Source organism: Lissotriton vulgaris, chromosome 5 (genome assembly GCF_964263255.1).
Source record: "Lissotriton vulgaris chromosome 5, aLisVul1.2, whole genome shotgun sequence".
In the NCBI taxonomy this organism is placed as follows: Eukaryota; Metazoa; Chordata; class Amphibia; order Caudata; family Salamandridae; genus Lissotriton; species Lissotriton vulgaris.
Window position 1 is genome coordinate 1,898,765,816 of NC_141693.1, and position 23,690 is coordinate 1,898,789,505.

General features: G+C 44.5%; 1 protein-coding gene across 1 annotated transcript in view; it reads right to left on the reverse strand.

Annotated features, from left to right (window-relative positions):
• The window catches only part of LOC147717665 (E3 ubiquitin-protein ligase TRIM39-like), a 158,398-nt gene that overhangs the window by 49,949 nt on the left and 84,759 nt on the right, over window positions 1-23,690 (reverse strand). Inside the window, exons 5-6 of the mRNA XM_086924453.1 lie at window positions 12,421-12,443; window positions 11,738-11,853 (exon numbers count right to left, since the gene is read on the reverse strand). Of these exons, the coding sequence (XP_086780579.1) occupies window positions 11,738-11,853; window positions 12,421-12,443 (139 nt within the window). The remainder of the gene's footprint in view (window positions 1-11,737; window positions 11,854-12,420; window positions 12,444-23,690) is intronic.

Below are 23,690 nucleotides of genomic sequence, written 5' to 3' on the forward strand. Positions count from 1 at the left end.
CGGAAACTTCAGGAATGACTCCGGCGGCAACAATTCCCACGGTGAGTGTGATCCCTGCGGATCACGTTGTTATTGGGGGAAGGTTGGCATGTTTCCCACAGGCATGGGCGGCTATTACGACGGACGCATGGGTCCTTCAGACCGTGCGGGGGTTCCGCATAGAGTTTTACGATCAACCGCGCCAGTTACAGCCACCTCGGCCCATAGCTTTTTCTCAGCCAGACGTACTGTTGATCGACGAGGAAGTCTCGGCGCTGCTGCGCAAAGGGGCTATTTGTCGAGCAATGCGTAACCCCGGGGGTTTCCTGAGCAATATTTTTCTTGTGGAAAAGGTGGACGGGGGCAGACGGCCAGTCATCAACCTCAAGGAGTTCAATGGCTGGGTAGTGTACAACCACTTCAAGATGGAAGGCATCCATCTGTTGAGAGACGTATTGCTCCCGAACGATTGGATGGTTCGCCTGGACCTCAAGGATGCGTATTTGGTGGTCCCCATCCACCCTCCGCATCGCCGTTTTCTCCAGTTTTGCTGGAAAGGCATGGTTTTCGAATTCAAGGCCCTTCCATTCGGTCTTTCCTCGGCCCCTTGGTGCTTTACCAAAATTCTGCACCCGGCCATAGAAACCCTGCGGAGTCAGGGGATTTGGTTGATCGTCTATCTGGACGACATTTTGCTACTGGGCCAGGACCCGAGCAGGTTGACCGCTCATCTTTCCCAGACAGTCTCCCTATTGCAGGGTCTGGGTTTTATTGTCAACAAGGAGAAGTCGGTTTTCACGCCCGCCCAGACAATGGTGTTCTTGGGCTTCGTGGTAGATTCGGTGCACTCGACTCTCAGTCTGCCGTCCAGAAAGATGGCCAAAATCAAGCATGTACTGCGGCAGACAATTTCCAAATCGCACACCTCGCATCGGCAGGTTGCCAGAGTGGTAGGCCTTCTCTCGTCGTCAATTCAGGCGATATTTCCGGGCCCTCTTCATTACCGGGCCCTCCAGCGCCTCAAAGCGCATCATTTGCGCAGGGGGCTCTCTTACGACCGCTTGATTCCCCTGTCGGTGGAGGTCAAGGAGGAAATGTCCTGGTGGCTCGCCCACATGGAGGCGTGGAACGGCCGAGCGATCTTCGGGTCCGTTCCGGACTTGGTGATCGAGTCCGACGCCAGCAGGTCCGGTTGGGGCGCCCGCTGCGGGGATTTCTCCACAGGCGGCGCTTGGTCATCCGACGAGCAGCGACTTCACATCAACTGCTTGGAACTTCTAGCAGGTTCCTTCGCCGTTCGTTGTTGGACCAGAGACTCGGTGAAGTCATGTGTCCTTCTGCGAATGGACAATGTTTTGGCGGTTCGGTATGTGAACCATTTGGGGGGCCCGCGATCGCGGGCGCTAGCGGATCTGGCAAAAGACTTTTGGGACTATTGTCTCGCCCATCAGGTCTTGGTAACGGTAGAATACCTTCCGGGACGGGCCAACCAAGTCAAGTCAAGTCAAGAGATTTATATAGCGCGCTACATACCCATAGGGTCTCAAGGCGCTTGAGGAAGGGTGGGGGATTACTTGTCGAATATCCAAGTTTTAAGTTGCTTTCTGAATGCTAGGTGGTTCTGAGTAAGGCGAAGGTGAGTAGGAAGTGTGTTCCAGGTTTTAGCTGCCAGGTAGGAGAAGGATCTACCTCCCATGGTGGTTTTGTTGATGCGAGGTACAGTGGCAAGGGCTTGGTTGGAGGATCGTAGCTGACGGGAGGGGGAGTAGAAGGACAGTCGTGTGTTGAGGCATTCGGGTCCAAGTTCGTAGAGTGATTTGTGTGCGTGGGTTAGGAGGCGGAAAGTAATCCTCTTATTTACGGGGAGCCAGTGGAGGTTTTTCAGGTGACCAGAGATGTGTTCTTTACGCGGGATGTCTAGTATGAGCCTGGCTGAAGCGTTCTGGATGCGTTGGAGTTTTTTCTGGAGTTTTTCGGTGGTACCGGCATATAGGGTGTTTCCGTAGTCTAGGCGGCTCGTGACCAGTGCGTGGACGACCGTTTTTCTAGTTTCGGTGGGGATCCAGTGAAATGTTTTTTTGAGCATGCGAAGAATGTTGAAGCAAGATGAAGAGACGGCGTTGACTTGTCTGGTCATCGAGAGAGAGGAGTCCAGGATGACGCCCAGGTTCCGTGCGTGGTCAGTTGGGATGGGTGCTTTTCCTAGGTCAGCTGGCCACCAGGAGTCATCCCAGGCGGAGGGGGAGGTGCCTAAGATGAGGACTTCTGTTTTGTCTGAGTTCAGTTTCATACGGCTGTGCTTCATCCACTCGGCTACTTCTTTCATTCCTTCATGTAGGTTGTTTTTGGCGGTGTTAGGGTTTTTGGTGAGTGAGAGGATCAGTTGGGTGTCATCAGCGTAGGAGATGATGTTGAGTTTGTTTTGGCGTGCGATGGCCGCGAGGGGGCTCATGTATACGTTGAAGAGGGTGGGGCTGAGTGAAGATCCTTGTGGCACGCCGCAGATGACTTCAGAGGCCTCTGATTTGAATGGTGGGAGGCGGACTCTCTGGGTCCTTCCGGTGAGGAACGAGGTGATCCATTCCAGTGCTTTTCCTTGGATTCCGACGTTTTTGAGGCGCTGTAGAAGGGTGCTATGACAGACTGTGTCGAAGGCAGCGGAGAGGTCGAGGAGGATGAGGGCGACTGTGTCTCCGTTGTCCAGTAGAGTTCGAATGTCGTCTGTTGCTGCGATAAGTGCGGTCTCAGTGCTGTGTTTGGCTCGGAAGCCGGACTGTGAGGAGTCGAGGGATTTGTTGGTTTCGAGGAAGGTGGCGAGCTGGTTGTTGACAGCTTTCTCGAGGACTTTGGCCGGGAATGGAAGAAGCGAGATGGGGCGGTAGTTTTTGAGTTCGTTGGGGTCAGCTGTGGGTTTTTTCAGAAGGGCGCTGAGTTCTGCGTGTTTCCAGCTTTCCGGGAAGGTGGCGGAGTTGAGGGAGCAGTTGATGACGTCTCGGAGATGGGGTGCGATAATGGAGTCTGCTTTGTTGAAGATGTGGTGAGGGCATGGGTCAGTTGGGGATCCTGAGTGGATGGAGTTCCAAGTGGCGGATTGGCACTTGCGATACCCGCGAGACTCCAGCCTGTGGAAGCTGGATGTTCAAGTGTTCCACTGGCTGGCGACATGCTGGGGTCCTTTTTCCATAGACCTGTTCGCATCCCGTCTGGACTTCCAGCTGCCGAGGTTTTTCAGCTGGAGACCGGACCCTTTGGCGGAGGCGACGGATGCGTTCCTCCAGGACTGGAGTCAGGAACGACCGTATGCCTTCCAGCCTTTCTCCATGATAGTGCGTGCCGCGGCCCAGCTTCGCCGTCAGTTGGCGGACGTGGTGATGGTGACGCCCGTGTGGAGGTCGCAAGTGTGGTTTCCAGTTCTTCTGGAACTTTCCTGGGATTCTCCAATCCTACTCCCCCGGCTCCCTCGTCTTCTCCTCAATCCAGACGGGGTCCCTCACCATCTCCTCCAGGGTTCTCTCCGCCTCATGGCATGGAGGCTTTCAGGAGACGCTGGTCGCTCCCTGGCCTTTCGAACTCGGCTCAGCACCTTTTGTCCAAAGCCTGGGCAGGCAGCACTGCGAAAAGGTATAGATCGGCTTGGACCAGGTGGGTTCGTTGGTGTCTTCGACGGGACTTGGATCCCATGGTCGCAGGTCTCGTTCCCATCCTGAATTTCCTGGCGGAACTATCTACTGCCGGCTTAGCATACCGGACTATTAACACAATACGGTCTGCCATATCAGCAGCTCATGAGAAGTTGGATGGAGTGGCGGTCGGGGAGCATCCCCTTGTCTGCCGACTCCTCAGAGGAGTGCGTCTTGCTTTACCGCCGGAGCCACGATATTCTGTCCTGTGGGATGTTAACGTGGTGTTGAACCTTTTTCTTTCTTGGCAGCACAACAAGTATCTCTCCTTAAAGGAACTGTCAGCTAAACTGGCGATGCTCCTCTGTTTGGTGTCATGTCGCAGGGTGTCCGACGTGCGTGCCTTAGATGTCACGGCGAGAGCGTTTTCCCGGATGGGGTTACCTTTACCGTGGGCCGCCGCACGAAATCTGCTACGAGGTCTATTTCTTACCCGGCTTTTGCGGATGTCCCTAAGTAGTGTGTGGTGCAATGTTTGAAAGCGTATGAGGATGTCACGACAGAACTTCGCCCTCCGGGCGAGCAGCAATTACTCATTGCGTTGCGCAAACCTCACAAGGCTGTCTCTTCCCCCACTATAGCCCGTTGGGTGCGTTGGGTATTACAGGAAGCTGGTGTTGATACAAAGCAGTTCGGAACTCACTCCGCAAGAGGGGCCATGGCCTCCAAAGCATTTGCCCTTGGGGCACGTTTTGAAGACCTCATGCGCGCAGCGGATTGGTCTTCGGATTCCACCTTCAAACGGTTTTATTTCAAGCCGGTGGTGGATATTGCTAGTTTGGTGGTGAACAAGCTTTGAACAAGCATAATCCGAAGCCTCCGGTCCTGACATAGAATCGAAATTTGCCTAGCTTAGTAACGGTAAGTTTCAATTCTATTAAGGACATGGAGGCAGGGATTATCCCACCCATACCTCCTGCGGAGATCCCGCCCGTTCTGGAGTAAGTAATCTTTTTCCGGATTGCAATATGCGTTTTACTGTTCTCTTTGGTTGCATGTCATTGACTTGTTGCAATGCCTTCGTTGTCTTGCTTTCAAGTTTAGCGGGTATGGCATGGCTCACGTTGTTCTTTTTTTCCGCCAGGTAATGATGGTGCGAAACAAGATCGTTGAGACTTTGGCCTGACTCGCGACGAAGAAAGAGGAGGAGTTCACAAGATGGACGCCTTATATTTGGATTTATGGACACTAAGAAAGGACTGCCTAATGTTGGTCTGATGGGACTTGTAGTTATAAAAAATGTTATTATGATGTTTTTCTGATGATTCCTGTGTTTGGAATACAAAAATGTTCAAGTTTTGATGCTTTTCTGGCTGCTGTGTGGTGTTATGTGAATAAACAGCGAAGAGAGAAAAGCATAATCCTCGCCTCCGTGTCCTTAATAGAATTGAAACTTACCGTTACTAAGCTAGGCAAATTTCGATTCCTTCACTAGACCATTGTATCTAGCAATCAACCTCCAAGAAGTGTTTAGTATCCAAAAATACACCCCTATGCAGTAAGTTCTCTCAGTAGAAAGCAAAAATAAGAGACCTCTTTTGTTGCTTTGTTATATGCAGAATAACATTGCCTCACTGGACTGTTGATTCACGTCAAGTCCTCTTCATGTTCTACAAAACTGAAAAAGAATACGGAAAAAGGCCCTTTCAACTAGGTCTTGACAGCTGCTAGCCGACTAACGATGTAGTTATAAACGGCCAACCCGACATCTGCTTTCGCTAAGGAACTCTATCATACTTTTTTGCACTCTCAAATAGTCCCTATATTTGGCTCTACAGAGCTCTGAAGCACACAAGTCAGCAGCTGTAATCTAAACCACCTTTCATTTATTTTTAACTGAATCCTTGTCCTTATAGCTAGCTCGAAGCACAACATATGGGTAAGGTCAGTGCAACATCAAACCCCCAATATTAAGGTAAATCTTTCCTCTGTTTACAGCAGAGGAGCTACATTTGGTTAAATACATGTGGGGGAGATCTTGGTGATTCAAAGCACATTAGCCATATGTACAGTGATTGTTTCACTGACTAAAGACTGCACCCTACAGACATAATTTTAAACAACTGCATATTGTTTGCAATCCCTTTCAAACCAGGAAAAATGTTTTGCACCCTTTACCGTACTGTGCTGGCACATATTTAGGGGCATCTTAAGCCATCCTTCATTATGCAGCTGCTGGACCTCTTAAACATGGTGGAATTATTTCACAGGCTTTGTATTGTTACAACCTAGGGAGGGAACCTATGTTAGAAAGAACACATGTATACTAGACCCTTTTGTTCTAACCGACTCCGCGCCTAAACCTTCCTATGACAGATCCACTTTTGCAGCTTCACATCTAAGACAAGAAAAAGGTGCACATCAAACATCCATGGTTTCTGATCCAATCTAGACAGAGAATCTTGGGGTTATCGTAGACGAGAAACTTAGTTTTAAAGCTCAAGTCTCCAAGGTTGTGTCCTCTTCGTTCTTTACGATTAATACTATAAGGAAAATATTGCCTTTTATTCCTAAATCCTGCAGAAAGTCACTTGTAACCTCCTTAGTCTTGTCTAAACTTGACTACTGTAATGGACTGTACATAAATGTGCAATCCACCCTCCTTAGGAAGTTACACGCAGTACAAAACACTGCCGCAAGACTGAATCTGGACATACCTAAATATCAGTCTGTCAGATCAGCTTTGCGAGAAGTCCACTGGCTGCCAGTTGGTCAGCAGATAAATTTTAAGACACTCTGCATGGCCCATAAGGCATTACACAAGAAAGGGCCAAAATTTCTAGAGGACCTCTTCAGATGGTATTCTCCAAATAGACCTCTGCGTGCGGCTAATGCCCATCTGATGCCGCTGGTCAGGATTAAAAAGATGAACTGGGGGGAGGAGTTTTACCTTCAACACCATCAAGCAATGGAATTCCCTTCCACTATATCTCAGAAAAATGTCCCCCCTTCTCAAGTTCAGAAAACAACTGAAGACCTCGCACTTTTAGTAGTAGTAGCACTGAGCACAGTATGTAGCACTGGAAGCGCCAAGACACCTAAGGGTATTTGTGCGCTGTATACAGTTTATTAACATAACATAACAGATGGGAAGATCTTTTAATGCAGGCTATGGCATTCACAGCCTCTGTGGTCACTAGTTTCACCCTCTAGTTGTGGTGAGCATCCCTCCAGGAGGAGCACTCTTTCTCTTGATTTAAGTATATATTTGAGGCAAAGCTTAGGTTTCTGATTTGTAAACACCTTTGAGCAGATGACCAATTTTTGGAAGATTTGTGGTAATACACCCAGATCCGGGGCTACCTATGATGAGACTGTTGCTTTCTACCTGGTGTCACCTTACACACAAGCAGTAAATATATTGCTTCCCCTCTGGCTCATAAAGACCTAAAGATCCAGAGGCTAGAAGCAATCAACCTGCAATTTTCCTCCAGATTGAAGGATGATGTAAAGCAATGCTGTGATATTTAAATGTGAACCCTGCTGATGTTCACCGAGTCAAGAAAAGCTTGAAGAACTACAAACAATGATTGTATCTAAAGGTAAATTATGTTATGAAGGTTATCTTAGACAATAGATTGTGTCCCTCCAGTTCCCAGAGGGTAGCTCTCCCTACACCCTTTCCCACTTGCACACCGATGAATATCAAATAAAGTCAATGCATGGATACAGTATGCAATAGGGAAAGGTATATGGGATTATTGAGACAATAAATGAGGCATTAATCTTTAACGGAAGACCTATCTGCAGTAGGCCTTAAACGTAATCCTTAACAGATGATCAATTTTCAGTAAGCAAGGATTTACCTGCTGTATCCAGAGATTACAGATGTAGTTACTTTCACCCCACATTCAGTCTGGCCACTGGTACATTCAAGACAGATTATCTGGAGAAGTAATGTTCTGTTAACCACTATTTGCTATTTAGAATAACTGTAGATTCTCCTGTTTGTCCTGGGCACCGCATATGCTCACAAGAAAACAAAAATCAACCCTATTCATTAAAGCCATGAAAAGTTTTGCAAAGCTTTATGGACGAAGAGCAATCAGCCAATGTTAGACTTGGGATCTGTGGCATGATTCTCTCCTAACTTTTTGCCTTCAACCCTCCTGTTATACTGACTTTGTTTTTGCTGCTTTAGGGCTCTGCACACTTATTACTGCTAACAAGTGCTGAAGTGCTTGTGCTCTCTCCTTTAAATTTGGTATAATTTTTAAACATGGTTTAACTGGCTTACACCCAATTTGCCTATTTAATTTACTTGCAAGTCCTTAGTACTAGTGGTACTACATGTGCCCAGGGCCTGTAAATTAAATGCTACAAGTAAGCCACGAAGCACTGGTTGTGTCACCCACTTAGGTAGTCTTTTAAACATGAGTCAGGCCTGCCATTTCTGCCTGTGTGTGCTGTTTTAACCTACCATTTTGACCTTGCAAAATAAACCTTTTGTCAGGCCTAAACCTTCTTCTATAATACATATACTTCACCTGTAGGGTAGGCCCTGAACAGCCCGGAGGGGAGGGAGTAGTGCATTTAAAGGTTGGACATGTATTTTCAATGCCTTGGTAGTGAAAAAATACTTAATTCGTGTTTCACTACTGCATGGCCTACCTCTCCTATAGGATAGCATTAAAGTTTCCTTATTACATTTAATAAGCTGTAACCTCTGATTGGGAGCAGATTGACAGATCAAGTTTGGTGTCTAAACAATTGTGATTAAAAGCTCTCTTTAATGGTAAAGGTAGATTTTTGTCACAACCCTGAAAATGCCACTTTTAGGAAGTTTGCATTTATTTGTCCTAAACATTTGGTGCCTGCAGCCTGATCCTGGGTCAATTGACTAGGTGTAGTTGGCAGTTGGTCATTGTGCCTGGCTCCCAGGGAGGGAGACAAAAATACGATAGGTGTTGGTAAGATGGGGCTCTCTAAGTTAACAAGGGGGAGGAGCTATCACTTACCACACTTGCACATCACAAAAATTCTGCCTGACCACTCTCACAAAGGGTTTGACACTGGTCTTCTGTGACTCTAGACATGCTGGGGCCAGAATAGAAAGGAAGGAGGTGCCTGACACCTCAAAGGGATGGAAACCTCTTGAAGCTCCCTCCACTTCAAAGTGGGCACCAGGTATACAAATTGGACCCTTATACCCAACTCTTCAGTATGTTTATGTTTATGTTTATGGGATTTATAAAGCGCGTGACCACCCTTGGGCATCTCAGCGCTGATAGAGGGAAAGACAGTCAGCACTTAATCCAACGGGAAAAGCCAGGTCTTGAGCCTTTTTTTAAAAGCCAATTCATTTTCAATGAGACGGATCTCCAGATCTAGGCAGTTCCAAAGCATCAGAACCAGATGAGTGAAGGATCTTCCGCCCCATCTGTCTATTTGATTGTGACCGCTTTCATCAGAAATTTTGAGCTAGATCTGAGACGCCGAAGTGGTGAATAGTGCGTGATCAGTTTTTGGATGAGGACAGGTCCTCTCCCATACATGGCCCTGTGAGCAAGACTCAGAGACTTGAATTTAATTCTGGCATGGATCAGGAGCCAATGCAATTTCCGCAGTCCTAGCTTGGCTGATTGTCGTCTGGGAATGCTCAGCAACATTCGAGCGGCGGCATTCTGAACAACTTGTAATCTTTTTACGACATATTTGGGCAATCCCCGAAAGAGGGAGTTGCCATAGTCCAGTCTCGATGTAACCAGGGCCTGAACTATGGTTCTCCTTGCATCCTCTGGGAGCAAAGACATGATTTTCCTAATCAGACGTAACATTCCAAAACAAGTCCCGGACAATTTATTAGCCTGGACCTCCATTGTTAATTCTGGTCCAACCAAACGCCTAGATCTTTAATGGCTGCCTTGGGGGACCTGTGGACTCCGCTAGGAAAGAATGCTGTACTGCTGAAAGGATTGCCAACCTGATTGACTGCTTCTCTGAAGGACTGATGCCCTGATTTCCTCTTTTCTGGTGAGAAGGGCTGTACCTGAACACTAAACCCAAGACCCAAGTAACTCCCAGGGCTAGTTGGCTAGCCTCCTAATCAGAAGACTCAGAGACAGAACAGTCTTCCAAAATCCTTGAACCCAGCACCTGGACACTGTTATCTGTGAATTATGCTCTCCCATGTGGTGCCTCCCCAGTCCTGGACCATTGGAAGTGGGCCTGAAGGTGCTCTGCCAGCCCATCTGAGGCTTCAGAAGAACCAACGCAACAGCTTTGCTGCACAGCCATCTCGCTCGGAACGTGCTCATCACCTTTGTTGCTCGACACATGTCCTTCGAACCAACGCATTGCCTCTGCTGCACAGACTTCCCTGACGCAACGACTGTACTGCGCAGACTTCCCCGAGGCAAGGACTGTGATGCGCACTTTTCAGGCCTATGGAACCGCCACTGCACGACGAGTCTCCAAGCAATGACATCGCATTTCACAACTCCCGGAACCACTGCTGCGCAACGCATCTCCTCGCCCAGACCTTCCATCAACCCTGCTAGGAGACGCATCCTAAACTCGGGACTCTGCAACCCTCCCAACCAGGATATAGGGTACTCTTGTTCTGCAGACCTAAATGGGTCCCTGTAGCCAGCCCGTGCTCCATTGTGGTCGGCCTGAACTTGTGACTTTGTCATGGTCCAGTGCGACCAGTTAACCATAGTTGGTGCCTCATGCTTTTTGGCGCTATTTCCACCAAAATCTATAAAATTGCATATCTCCGGGTCTACTGATTGGAATTTTGTTGTTTTGGTCTTGATTTATTTATGAAACTTCACTCTGCTTTTCTAAATTGATATGGTATTTTCCTTATGTTATGTTTTCACTTTATTACTATTTGAAGTGCTGCAAAAAATCTTCACATATTGCCTCTAAGTTAAGCCTGACTGCCCTGTGCCAAGCTACCAGAGAATTGAGCACAGGTTAATTTGGGGGTTTGCTAGTGACTTCACCCTGGCAACGATTGTGGTTGCTGCTTGGGTAGGGTTTCACCCCCCCTTAACCAGAAACCCAATTTCTAACAGCCAATCTATTACAGCAGTAACAATGACGTTTTTTCAACTGCTGCTATAAGCATCTACTGTGCTTAAGAATAAAAAATAATAGAGCTTGAGAAAATCTACATGCAGAATATCAGACATCTTTTAAACCTACAGGCAGCAACTCCTCAAAGTAAATTCAGGTTAACACTGAACAGACCACCACTTGTCAGTTTTCACACACTCGCGACAATAAATTATATGTGCGTCCTCCGGAATGCTAACAGTTCAATGTGAAAGTGATTTATTTTTAAAGAATTCGAAAGAAACAAATATAAAAACTTGGGATGATATCAGTAACCTTGATCAGACAGCACCACCTTCCAGACTTAAATGTGCTCACTATTATACCCCATTCAGGATGACAAGAACCGTAAAAAGGATCCCCAGGCAAAAGTTTCGAGGAAAAGAAAGAAACACTAGCAAACTATAAACATTCTGAATTGGTTGACAACTCTTACTTAACTGTAAGAAACCCTATCACGACTCCAATCTTGAGGCAACAACAAAAAGAGGAAATATTTGAGATTCAGCATATGCTACACTCCTCTGCACCAGTTTGAAAGATCTTGGAATCCTTACTTTAGAGGCAGAGGCGCCAGTAGACTGTGTGGTTACAAGCCAGAAACCATAGAACATATCATATGTACTTGTCGCAAACCATTAAGTCCAGGGCTAACATCAGGACTGTTATAGCCGTGCCTAACTAATGTTTTATGAATCAATTTCCATCCTTTATCAGTGCTTTAATAAAATATTTAGATCTTGTCTACAGTATGCTGAAATAACTTCCTACATCAAGTTAACTGATGTATTTGTTTGTATAGGTTTTTAAACATAATTTATAATTTGTTGACAATTTCCTACACCTAATCAAAATGATGTTCTCATTTGTATTGGTCTTTTTAATTTCAGATAGTTTTTAATTGATACAAGTGTGTACTTATCGTACTCATTTGATGAAAACAATAAAGTCACTTACTTACAATATATTCTTCCTTATTCCAATGTGACTGGTCTGACAATCAGATAGATGTTTACCTTTTATTGTCTTGATCTTCTCCTTTATGTAAGCATGCTGTGTGTTGAAGCACTCCAGAGTGCTTTCCCTTACGAGATATCTAATGTCTGGTTTGCGATTGTTGTCTTTATCACACCTAGGAAGGAATCAACATTGAACAAAACTCCATCATTGCTCTATGGTATGGATAGATCCAAACTGAACTAAAAGGGAGGGAGAAGAGTTGTAGCAGACAGGGTGGGAAGAAGAGCCTCAGTAGTGCGATAAATAAGAGGAATGAGAGAACTTCTAATAGAATAGACCAAGACAGGGAATTTCTATTGCACAATAAAATGGAGGAAAGAGAGAACTTGCAGGAGCAAAGATGAGCAGGGAACCTCCACTATGAGATAAAGAAGAGTAAAGACCTTTCAGAGTAAGAATGAACAGGAAGCTGCTACCGCAAGTTAAACACAGGACGAGAGACCGCTTAGAGGTAAGGAGGGAAAGAGTACCTTTACTGTGTGAGAGACAAGGAATGAGAGGCCACAAAGACTCCAATTGAAAGTAGACGAGCAAGAAGTGGCAGCTCAGTGAAAAATCTGAACAGAACACCTTCACTACTAGAAATCTTACATGCACCTTGAGCTAGATGTGTGTTCAATAGTGATATTTCTATTCTAGATTTTCACATATTGAGTTTTCACTAAAAAGTGAGCTTTACCTGTCCATAACACTCTGTGTATCCTAGAAAGAGAGAAACACAACATTACCATCAGTTTCACTAAATATGTGACTGTGACATCCAAAATGGTAGTACCCTTATCTCTAATTTTATATGTGGGTGTGTTTTTTTATTTCATTTCTCTGATACAGAGAGGCCATTTGATATGAGTAGCATTACCTCATATTACATACCCCATGTGGCCTTGGTCCTCCCACTGTAAAAAAAGTGCAAAACAGAGGTAATGTAATCCACGAAAGACGGAATTGGTTACGTAGATTGGAATTATGGTCAGTACAAGGTCTCCAACAATACATTAGAGCACTGATGAATATGTTACTTACTTGTAACACTGGTTCTCTGATATGGGCTCTTCTTCATTCTGGAACTGTGCACAAGGACATGCTTTGCGACACGGGCCACTTTTTGCACCGCTATCAATTTCACTAGACATTGGGTCTTAAAACATCTCAATGGCCACTTCGGGAATGCTGCTGTTTTCTCTACCATCGAGATCTCATGTAGAGCGGTTGTGGTTTTGAGACAATTCATTAGTCTCTTCTTTTCAGTAGGGGGACAAAGTGTTTTTGTACCTGAATCAATAAGAGATATATGCACGCTAGAGAATTGGTGTTACTGATAACTTATTAGGCTTCATTATGAAATACTTCACTGATGCACAAGTTGAATCGAAAACAAAGCAGTAGTAGCCTTGACTATAAATGAGGGCGATAAGGGAGTCGGGCCAACTCTCCTTTGCCAGAGAAACAGAACCCAAACCAGAATGCCTATTAAAGGTGCATTCTGATTGCAAAAAACGGCTTTGCGTATTTCCAGTAAGAGAAAATAAGCATGCGTTGCAGGAGGCTTCTTGGCACTTTCAGGCATTTTGTTTACAATGATAGCTTTTAGATAAGGTTATATGAACAAAGAGTTTTTTAGTTGTCTCCAGAAGCAAAGATGCCTTCAGTACTGGGCAATGGTCCACTATAGCCTTTTTCATTTCTATCTCAATGTGTACAAGATACAAGAATGTTTTTCTTTCTTGCACCCCTACGATGACCATGAATGCTTTAGACTATTTTCCAGTTAAGTAAAATATGCAAGGAGACTGGAACTTCCTGTGGGTTTATTTCAGGTTGAAATCTGAGGGCCTCAGCAAAGGCTTCATTTGCCCTTTCAAATTAGACTCTTTTAGGTAAATGTACAATGCTGATGAATTGTACTGCATTATGCTGGATTGCTGGATAAGAAAATGCTCTCCTGATTTTCAAGGCTACAATTAAAATGAACTGCTAATGCAATACGAACTGCACCAGAGAGGATAGATATTTCTGAAAGCCACAACACACCAGGTTAGTTATATTAGGACTCAACATAAGAATTAAATTAGGATCCTACCATTCAAATGCAGAGCACCATGGAGCGCTCACCCACACCAAGGAGAGAGTCTTCTCAGTCCATCCACTGATTCCACAGTGTTCAGGCTTCACTGACAGGATGTATCTGAGATGAGGCTAATCTCACCTTTCGTTGTTGCAGTTTTATATAGCGCTAACTCGACCCAAAAGCATCAGAGTGCTTTGCAAGAGCACCAGTTGTGTTACACAAGGACACATTCATTTCTAGGCACAGGGAGTTTAAGGGATTTGCCCAGAATCACAGGATGTTTGAGCCTCCCGCCAGACTCGAACCTGGTTCCCTAGCTTCAAAGTCAGCTGCTCTAGCCATTAAGCAATATCCTCTCCCTATCTTGTACCTTCTAGCAATTATTCTACCTGATAAGATATTGATTAGCTAGAACTAGCACTACCAAAATATAACCGTTTTGTATTGCACAACTATGCGATTTACAATGGTGCCTACACTGAAAGTAATCACTCCTTGACAGTACACAAAGTAATTATTTTACTGCATAGCCTAAAAATGTTTTTAGTGTTGTAATTTATAAAACTGATTTCATACGAAGTACATACCATTTCAAACATATACATTAAATACGCCAAGAGGCACAGAGGCATGCCAGCTTTAAATAAATGAACTGCCCAGCGTAGCTTTATCATTATATATCAGTTTTTAGAAATAGAGAAACAATGTGAGAATCCAAGAGGAAGAAATGTGAAGCTGCATTCGAAACTTTGATAAATGTGACATTAATGTGCCTCACAGCTTCTGATCCCTTTATATCGGGTTTGGTACATCTAAATGGATATGGGGCCGGGCTCACTGCAAGTAGCTTTTCATGTGATCTCGGCTATGAGGTATACGGTGTCAACATTGTGTACATGCATAATTTCGAATGTGATGTAAATTTCCCGAATATGGCCACTTGTAATAGGAAGAATGTTATGACTGTCCACCGTGGTTGAGTGACTTGCAAACTGTCCGAGTTTGGTGTTGAGCATTCAAAGTCTATAGCAGTATTTCCCAAACTGTGGGTCACAAGCCCATTTTTGGTTGCTCCCGAAGGTCTAAGCAATAAATAAAGATGCCTTTAAATTCAGTATTTAACTTGTCACTTTAGATACCATTTACTAGGGACTTAGAGGTAAGTTAAATATGCCAATTAGGGGCATGCCAAATAGGGGTATGCTAATTTCACCATGCTGAAAGGGGGAGCACAGGCATATTACCACTGATCATCTGAGGTAAAGTACACAGAGTTCTAGAGTCATAAAAAATGGGGTTTAGCAAAAAAGAAACACTTGTGGTGACACTGCACAAAGGGCACATTTCTAACAAAGTAAAAAATAAGAAGTTTCTCTGGCCCAGGGTATTGGGATCAAAAGGGCAGACACGGCATGCATGAGCACCAAATTAGAGGCCAGCAGCACTACCCCCCTTGAAGGTCCTCCCAACTTCCCCATTTTGCATTATCAATGTCATTCCCAGTGACATGTGAAGTGCCTCCCTCTACACCTGGGGCCAAAGAAAATTATGTCATTGAACATGTCATTAATAATGTAATATTAAAGGTAATTAGCAGTGCATGGCGAGGGTGCAAGTTACTTTAGGGCACAAGTTATAGTTTGGTGAGATTACTATAACTGGTGACTTTGAGTGGTTTTAATGTGCCTTTAATCTGTTTTTTTCAATGAATTTTTAAGGCTTTTTAATGTAAAGTAACACATTATTACAATTCCTATCTACAATATCACTTTAGCCTTTGTTTTTTTAGTGATTTTTTATGTTTTTTAAATAAAGTAAAATGTCCCTTACTGTGTGAGGTGTGGGGTTGGGAGCTGGTCCTGACCGCAAGCTCTGCTCCCAACCCCCCGCACCTGGTGGGCGCCCAACCTGCCACTAGCATACGCCCTTTGGCCGCGTATGTTGTGGTGTTAGGCCTGGTGCCAGTCCCTGCGTACAACCCCAGCAGGTGCGCCTGGTTGACTATGTGATGTAACAACGTAAAGGGTGTAATGTTATGTAAGGCAGACCTACTAACTTTGTCAAAAAGTTAAAAGTGGGCGTATGGCTTTATCAAGGGGGTCTGAATATAATCAATGCAGATCTATTGTCTTTGCCAAGAAGTCACCAACAATTGTAATCAAAAGTATATTATATAAATGCACACAATGCTATGTTTAATAAAAAGATTATTTTGAAATAGTTTTAATAAAGCCTAATTAAAAAACAAACACCAATGTGGTTTTGAGTTTTTCTTTCCAACTTTTTCCTGTCACAAAGTGCAGCCATAGAACCCATACCAAGGGGTCCCTGTATTTCAGCTGAAGAGCAGACAGCTTCAGCTTAGAATCTTAAGCTCTCCTTTGGTCACTTTGGCACCCACACCACAGTAAAGATAGTTGAGAGACGTGGTGGAAGACAGTCTTTTAAAAAAAAACGTTGGGGCTGCCCTGGTTGTTGGGAGCTATGAGGGGAGCCCCAAGGCCACATCCTCAACAGCTGCCACCTCAGCCAGCAACCACTGTGGTACCATTCTCCCCTTCTTTCACTGCTCCCTTCTGGGTGGGAGCAAGGATGTGTTTTTTGCCCAGGAGAGTGTGGGCAGGATATGCCTGCCCTCTCCCTAGCAGAAAACAGATGTGTCGCAGGGGATGGGGTCCCCCAGGGCACTGCTGGCCGGTCCCCAGGCGAGATCAATGGCTCAGGGAGAGGGGGCTCACCCTCCTCCCCTAACGAGAAAAGAAACAGCTCTGGGAAATGGGGTACCTTGGGCCTCAGTGGAGGGGGTGAGACTCACAGCGCCTCCCCCAAAATGTGCCTCCCTGGGGCCTTGGCTCACCCCAGGGGGGGAGAAGGGACTCAATAAATAGCAGGAGATTGCAATTTTTTGTAATAGAAGTCACGGATTCTCCATTTTAAGATCCCACCAGGGTAATGAGACCAGGGTATCTCTACCCTGCCCTCTATATGTTTTGTTTTTTACTTTTTGCTCGGAAAGTCCTAAGATGGCTGCCACCACATCTTTCTTGATATGGTGGTAGCCAATTAGATCTGATCTAGAGATATGTCAGCTACACGGATCCTCAGCAGCGTGAAATATACAATATTTAATTTTTCAAAAACTACAGAACGTATTTCCACAAAATAATAAAAAGCATGCTTTCCTGACCAAAATCTAGCTTTCTTCCAAATTTTGTGTCATTCTGTGCAGACGTTTTGGTTGTAGCTGTGTCTAATTTTCCTATGGAAAATTAATGGGGAAAATACATTTTGGATTTTTTTTTTCGATTCCAACTTAACGAATCCTCTTCAATCTTTCCAAGAAGGAGTTGAGGTGATTAAGACTTTTTTTTTAGAGGTGAAGGTTCGTCAAAAGGCACTAAAGTTATAAGACTCCTTACCCCACGCCAGCCGAACAACAATTTTGTTATGGCGGTACACCCTTCAACAAATCGGATGGAATATGCGGCTGACGCAGGCGACGCCCCTGTGGCACAGTAATTATTTACGCCAGGTGGCCGCACTGAAGGGGTTCCGCCAGTGGGACGAAATTGGTATTTCCACATTAGGAGACATTGTGCGCGGCACCGTCCTCCAATCCTTCCAGCGACTGCAGGAGAAGTTTCATCTTCACAAAACCCACTGTTACATGTACCTCCAATTAAGCCATGCATTGGCCCCCACGCTTGCAAATCTTGCTGACCTCCCTGAATTTCATCCACCCGCGGGCTGCCTTCTTATGGACAATCTCGGTGCACACAAAATACGACAGATATACCAGACGCTGACGACGCATTCCACCACAACTCTACATAGAACAAGGAAGGCGTGGCAGGATGACATCCCTGATCTGATGGATGATGACCGGGCGGAGGCGACAGCTAGCCCTTGGGGCGCTGCAGTAGCCTCCAGATACCACCTTATTCAGTTCAGTATGGGTATCGCGTGCACTACACCCGTATTCAGCTTTGGAAGATGAATGTGGTGCCATTCCCCATGTGCTTGTGCTGCGATAGGGAGGAGGGGACATTCCTCCACACGGTGTGGAGCTGCTTAACATTCAGCCTTTTTGGCGCAGGGTATCGTCATGCCTTAAAGAGGTGTTATCTTGGGACCTGCTGCATGATCCCCGATTGTTTCTGCTCCATAGTACAGAGGACATCGGAGGGAACCGATATAAGCAACACTTACTTTTTCTTGCCTAGAGGGATATTCCCCAGTTGTGGAAGGGATCTTTGTCACCGACGATAGGGAAGTGGTGAAAAGAGCTAGATAAATGTATGGGTGCGGAGATGGCAGTGTTTCAAGCAAGGGGCTGTCCCCCAAAACATAGAAAGATATGGTCTCTGTGGGCTACATACCGTGGCATTGATCTCCTTCCTCTTCCTTCGCAATCCTCATAAGAACAGCCTCATGAGAAGTTTGCGTACCAAATTGCATCGTTTCCTCTTTTTGGTCATACATGTGTACTGAATTTTGCTTGCCAATGTGGGTGGGGTGGGTAAGTCTGCATACAGTTCTTAGTTTGTTTTCTTTTGTTCTGTAACCAAACTGTACCCATTGATATTTCCATGGCTGCTAACTCTTTGATATTTTGTTATTAAGTGGATTATGTCAGGCTCACTTCCAAGTGGTACTTGAAAACTTTAATAAAATATGTTTTAAAAAAAATGCTTTTCCTATTGAAACGTGAACCTAACCATAACTAACCAGTGGCATGTATGTAGGGACGTTTTAGTTAGGCTCAGATTTCATTCATACAAAACCATACAAATTCAGCAGTTACAGTTACCTGAGCTAACTCTATAGCTTATGACCCTGCAATGCATGTTTGTGACCTTACATATCACATCACTCATGATATGGTCAGTGACATCACTGACATCTCAAATGACATCACTGATGACATCAGCAGCAGAACCACTCACGTCCCCATAGAACCGCTCATTCACCCACTCAACCCCTTACATACCAATTCATAGACCCATACCAGTACTCACAACAAATCACTCAATCATAAAGCCACTCACACATCCACTAACTCATACAGCCACTCACACACCTATTAATTCGCCCATATAGCCACTCATGCACCCACTCACTCCCCAAAGCAACGACTCCCACATCCAGTCACAGAGACATACACTCACACATCCACCCAATCACCCATACAGAAACTCAGCCACTCACTCATGCATACAGGTATTCACTCACCCATACAGCCATTCACACTGCCACACACCAATATAGCTACTCACACATTCACTCACTTACCCATACAGCTACTGACACAGCCACTCACTCACTCACCCATACAACCACTCACACACCCACTCACTCATCCTTACAGCCACTCACAGACATTCACTCTCCAAAACAGCCACTCACATCTGTTCACTAAGCCAAACCACACACTTAAACAGCTACTCATTCACCCATACAGCCACTCACTCGGCAATACAGCCACTCAGACATCCACTCACACACTAATACAGATAGTCAGACAGCCACTCAGATAGATATGTTAGAAATAGTAGGACCATTTACTAGAGCAGAAACAATAGTAATTTCACTTATGCTGTAGCTTAGTATATATCTTTAAGTCTCAGAAACGTTTACAAAAAGACACTAATTGGATGATGTCATCAGTGATGTAATGTGAGGTCATAAGCAGGGCATTGCAAGGGCATAAGTTATAGTTAGCTCAAGTAACTTTAACTGCTGAATTTCTATGGTTTTGTACAAGTGAAATCTAAGCCTAACTATAACGTCCCTATAACCTTTGTTTTTTTCAGTGAATGCGTATATATATATAAAACCTGCTTAACCCACTGGGGGAATACTTCACGTTATCAATAGGAAAAGCACGGCACCCACTTGGGCAATGAATTATTTACAAGAGGACCGCAAGTACCAGCATGCCGGGAAGCATACGCCCACAGGCGAGGGACTTGCATGGTGTTAAGAGCTCCCATAGTAATGCCGTATGCTAATCCTCACGCTGCCTGTGAACAAGAGCACAGGAATGTTTGAAACGCGTTGGGCTTGAAATAAAAAGGAAAGGGGGAGACTGTCCTTTTGCAAAGCTGTTTTCCGCAATTAAAATGTGTTAAACTTCCCACCGTGTGGCGCCTCCATATGTGAGCCTAAACTTGCTATGTTGGATATTTAGCGGTCTGGCTCAGGTCGCGGAGTTGCCCTGCCGTGATTTTAGCGGATCTGGTGTTTGGACTTCGAGCACCTTTGGAGTTGGGAGGGCCAGGTTGACGGAACTTAAAGTTCAGCTTGGCCAGATGGCAATAACCTGCTTAACCCACTGGGGGAATACTTCACGTTATCAATAGGAAGAGCACAGCACCCACTTGGGCAATTAATTATTTACAAGAGGACCGCAAGTACCAGCATGCCGGGAAGCATACGTCCACAGGGGTGGGACTTGCATGGTGTTAAGAGCTCCCATTGTAATGCCGTATGCTAATCCTCACGCTGCCCGTGAACAAGAGCACAGGAGTGCTTGAAACGCGTTGGGCTTGAAATAAAAAGGAAAGGGGGAGACTGTCCTTTTGCAAAGCTTTTTTCCGCAATTAAAAGGTGTTAAACTTCCCACCGCGTGGCGCCTCCATATGTGAGTCTAAACTTGCTACGTTGGATATTTAGCGGCCTGGCTCAGGGCGCGGAGGTGCCCTGCCGTGATTTTAGCGGATCTGGTGTTTGGACTTCGAGCACCTTTTGAGTTGGGAGGGCCAGGTTGACGGAACTTAAAGTTCAGCTTGGCGAGATGGCAATAACCTGCCTAACCCACTGGGGGAATGCTTCACGTTATCAATAGGAAGAGCACGGCACCCACTTGGGCAATGAATTATTTACAAGAGGACCGCAAGTACCAGCATGCCAGGAAGCATACGCCCACAGGGGCGGGACTTGCATGGTATTAAGAGCTCCCATTGTAATGCCGTATGCTAATCCTCACGCTGCCCGTGAACAGGAGCACAGGAGTGCTTGAAACACGTTGGGCTTGAAATAAAAAGGAAAGGGGGAGACTGTCCTTTTGCAAAGCTGTTTTCCGCAATTAAAAGGTGTTAAACTTCCCACTGTGTGGCGCCCAGTATGTGAGTCTAAACTTGCTATGTTGGATATATATATATATATACGATTCACAGTCCTGCTCCGTTCTTTGCAAAAGGAAAAGCTTTCCAAAAAACAACGAAAACCACAGGTACAGACCACTCCACAGCGCTGAGTTAGAAATTCAAAGGTGGTTTATTCTCTCAAAGTTGCCAGAATGACGCGTTTCGGCCACGACACGGTGGCCTTGATCACATGCCAGACAGAACCAATCACAGTGCATAAATAGGGCGCACAATTAACACACATAGGGGGCGTGTACATTCATAGACACTGAAAACACATGTAGTTTGCAACTCATCCTGGTTAGAAAAGTAAAATACATTGCATCGTAAATACAAGTTGAATATGCATGATAAAATACCATATATTAAATAAATACATTTCAACATATATATATATATTCACTGAAAAAAACATAGGTTATAGACCATATATAGTTAGGAATTAGCATTTACAAAACCTTATTTTACTCACACAAAACCATTGAAATTCGCATATATAGTTAGTTGCACTAACTATATATCGCGCACCCGCAATCCACTGCTGATCATGTCACATATTACATCATTCATGACATGGTCAGTGACATCACTGATGACATCACTGATGACATCTCAAATGACATCACTGATGACATCTCAAATGACATCACTGATGACATCTCATTTGACATTACTGATCACATCACTGATTACATCATTCATGTGATAATACGATGAACCTCTTCAAATTCTATTATAACCTTAGATACACTTAGTATAAACAGACACTCACAGAATGTCACTCATCCATGGAGTTACTCACACACCTAGTCAGTCATGCAAAGAATCAATCACACCTCCATTTCCTCAACTATAAAGTTATACACACCTTACTTATTCAAACATATACTAACACATATTTACTCTCTTATACAATCCCTGATACAAGTTTACAATGATCCATACAGCCACTCACACATTCACTGGCTCTTATGCACAGTTATTTATATATGTCAACTCTCACATGTACTGTGTTTTACATATGTACTTACTTTGACATGTAGCACTGAGATATCCATTCACTCACCAATACACTCATGCACACAGTCAACCGCCCATACAGCTGTTTCCACATGCACTTTTGAACCCATACATCTAGTGAATCAACTGCTCACACATCTATGCACAGAGTCATACACCTCCCAGCCACCCACACACACACTCAGTCAGTCTCCCACACAAATACTTGGGCAACCAATCAATAACCCATATAGTTACTCATATAGCTACTGATCAACACATGCAGCAGTTTACAGAACAACAGACATAATGATGCACAAATTAAGACAGTTTAGTCACTAACCCATGCACTCAGTGAGACACATTTAATCACTCACTCATACAGTCATTCATGCACCTACTAAATCCTTCATCCAGACACTTATACATCCACTCATTCTTCAATATGTAAGACATATTTTAACTTTACAGAAACATACAGTCACTGGATGTTGTCATCAGTGATGTCATTTGAGATGTCATCAGTGATGTCATCAGTGATGTCACTGACCATGTCATGAATGATGTAATATGTGACATGATCAGCAGTGGATTGCGGGTGCGCGATATATAGTTAGTGCAACTAACTATATATGCGAATTTCAATGGTTTTGTGTGAGTAAAATAAGGTTTTGTAAATGCTAATTCCTAACTATATATGGTCTATAACCTATGGTTTTTTCAGTGAATTTTCAAGGTTTTGTAAATGCTAATTCCTAACTATATATGGTCTATAACCTATGGTTTTTTCAGTGAATTTCAATGGTTTTTAATAGCAAATATCAAAAGCTGTAAAATGTATTCTTCTTTTAAAGGAAAAATATATTTTATATGTATTTAATATCATTTTTTTATGTATATAAATTTTTTAAGGGAACAAATTTATCAACTATCATGCTGAAGAAGAGTGTGGGGAAAAAAAACAAAGAGGACGACTAAGAGGAAAGAACAATCAGTTCAAAAATACAATTGCTTTAAAGCATGAAGTGCTTTTCCACACATTTACATTTAAATAACCCATATTAGAACATACAAAATATCTACAGAGGAGACGGTGTACATTGAATTTTAGACTCTTCATTGGTACCTACATGTTGGTACTTACATCACCCACACAACACAACAGCTCTATTCAGAGCTACCCTACCTCAAAGCACTCTAAAATATTATTTTACTATTTCCCTTGGTTTTCCCCTTGTTACGCTTTCCGGAACGCTACCCGGTGCGCGGACCGGGCGCTAACCGTGCGAATATTTGAAGAAAAAAAGTTTTTTTTTTTTTTACATATATGGGCCTCCTCAGCCACCCTAGGGGGTCAGGATATGTCTCCCGTGCCCCCTTCTACCCATTCCCAACATTGTTTATCCTCCATCTTGTGACTAAATTCGTCCGAAACACAAGATGGCGGACTCCTGTTACGCTACCGGTGAGCTACCCGGTTCGCGTACCGGGTAGCGCTTCCACCGCGAAAAATCGAAAAAAAATTATTTTATTTTTTTGCCCCGCGGGGCCCTTTATTAGCCCCCACATCAATCCTAGGGGGTCAGGAGGGGTCTACCTTGCCCATTTCATTCATTTCCCCCTTCGTTTATTTCCACCTCTTATCTCTCGATCCTACCGAGAGACAAGATGGCGGCCGCTCCGGACTGTTTAGAATGTTGAGAGTCACCGGAGAGCCAATCCGCTTCTCCTCGC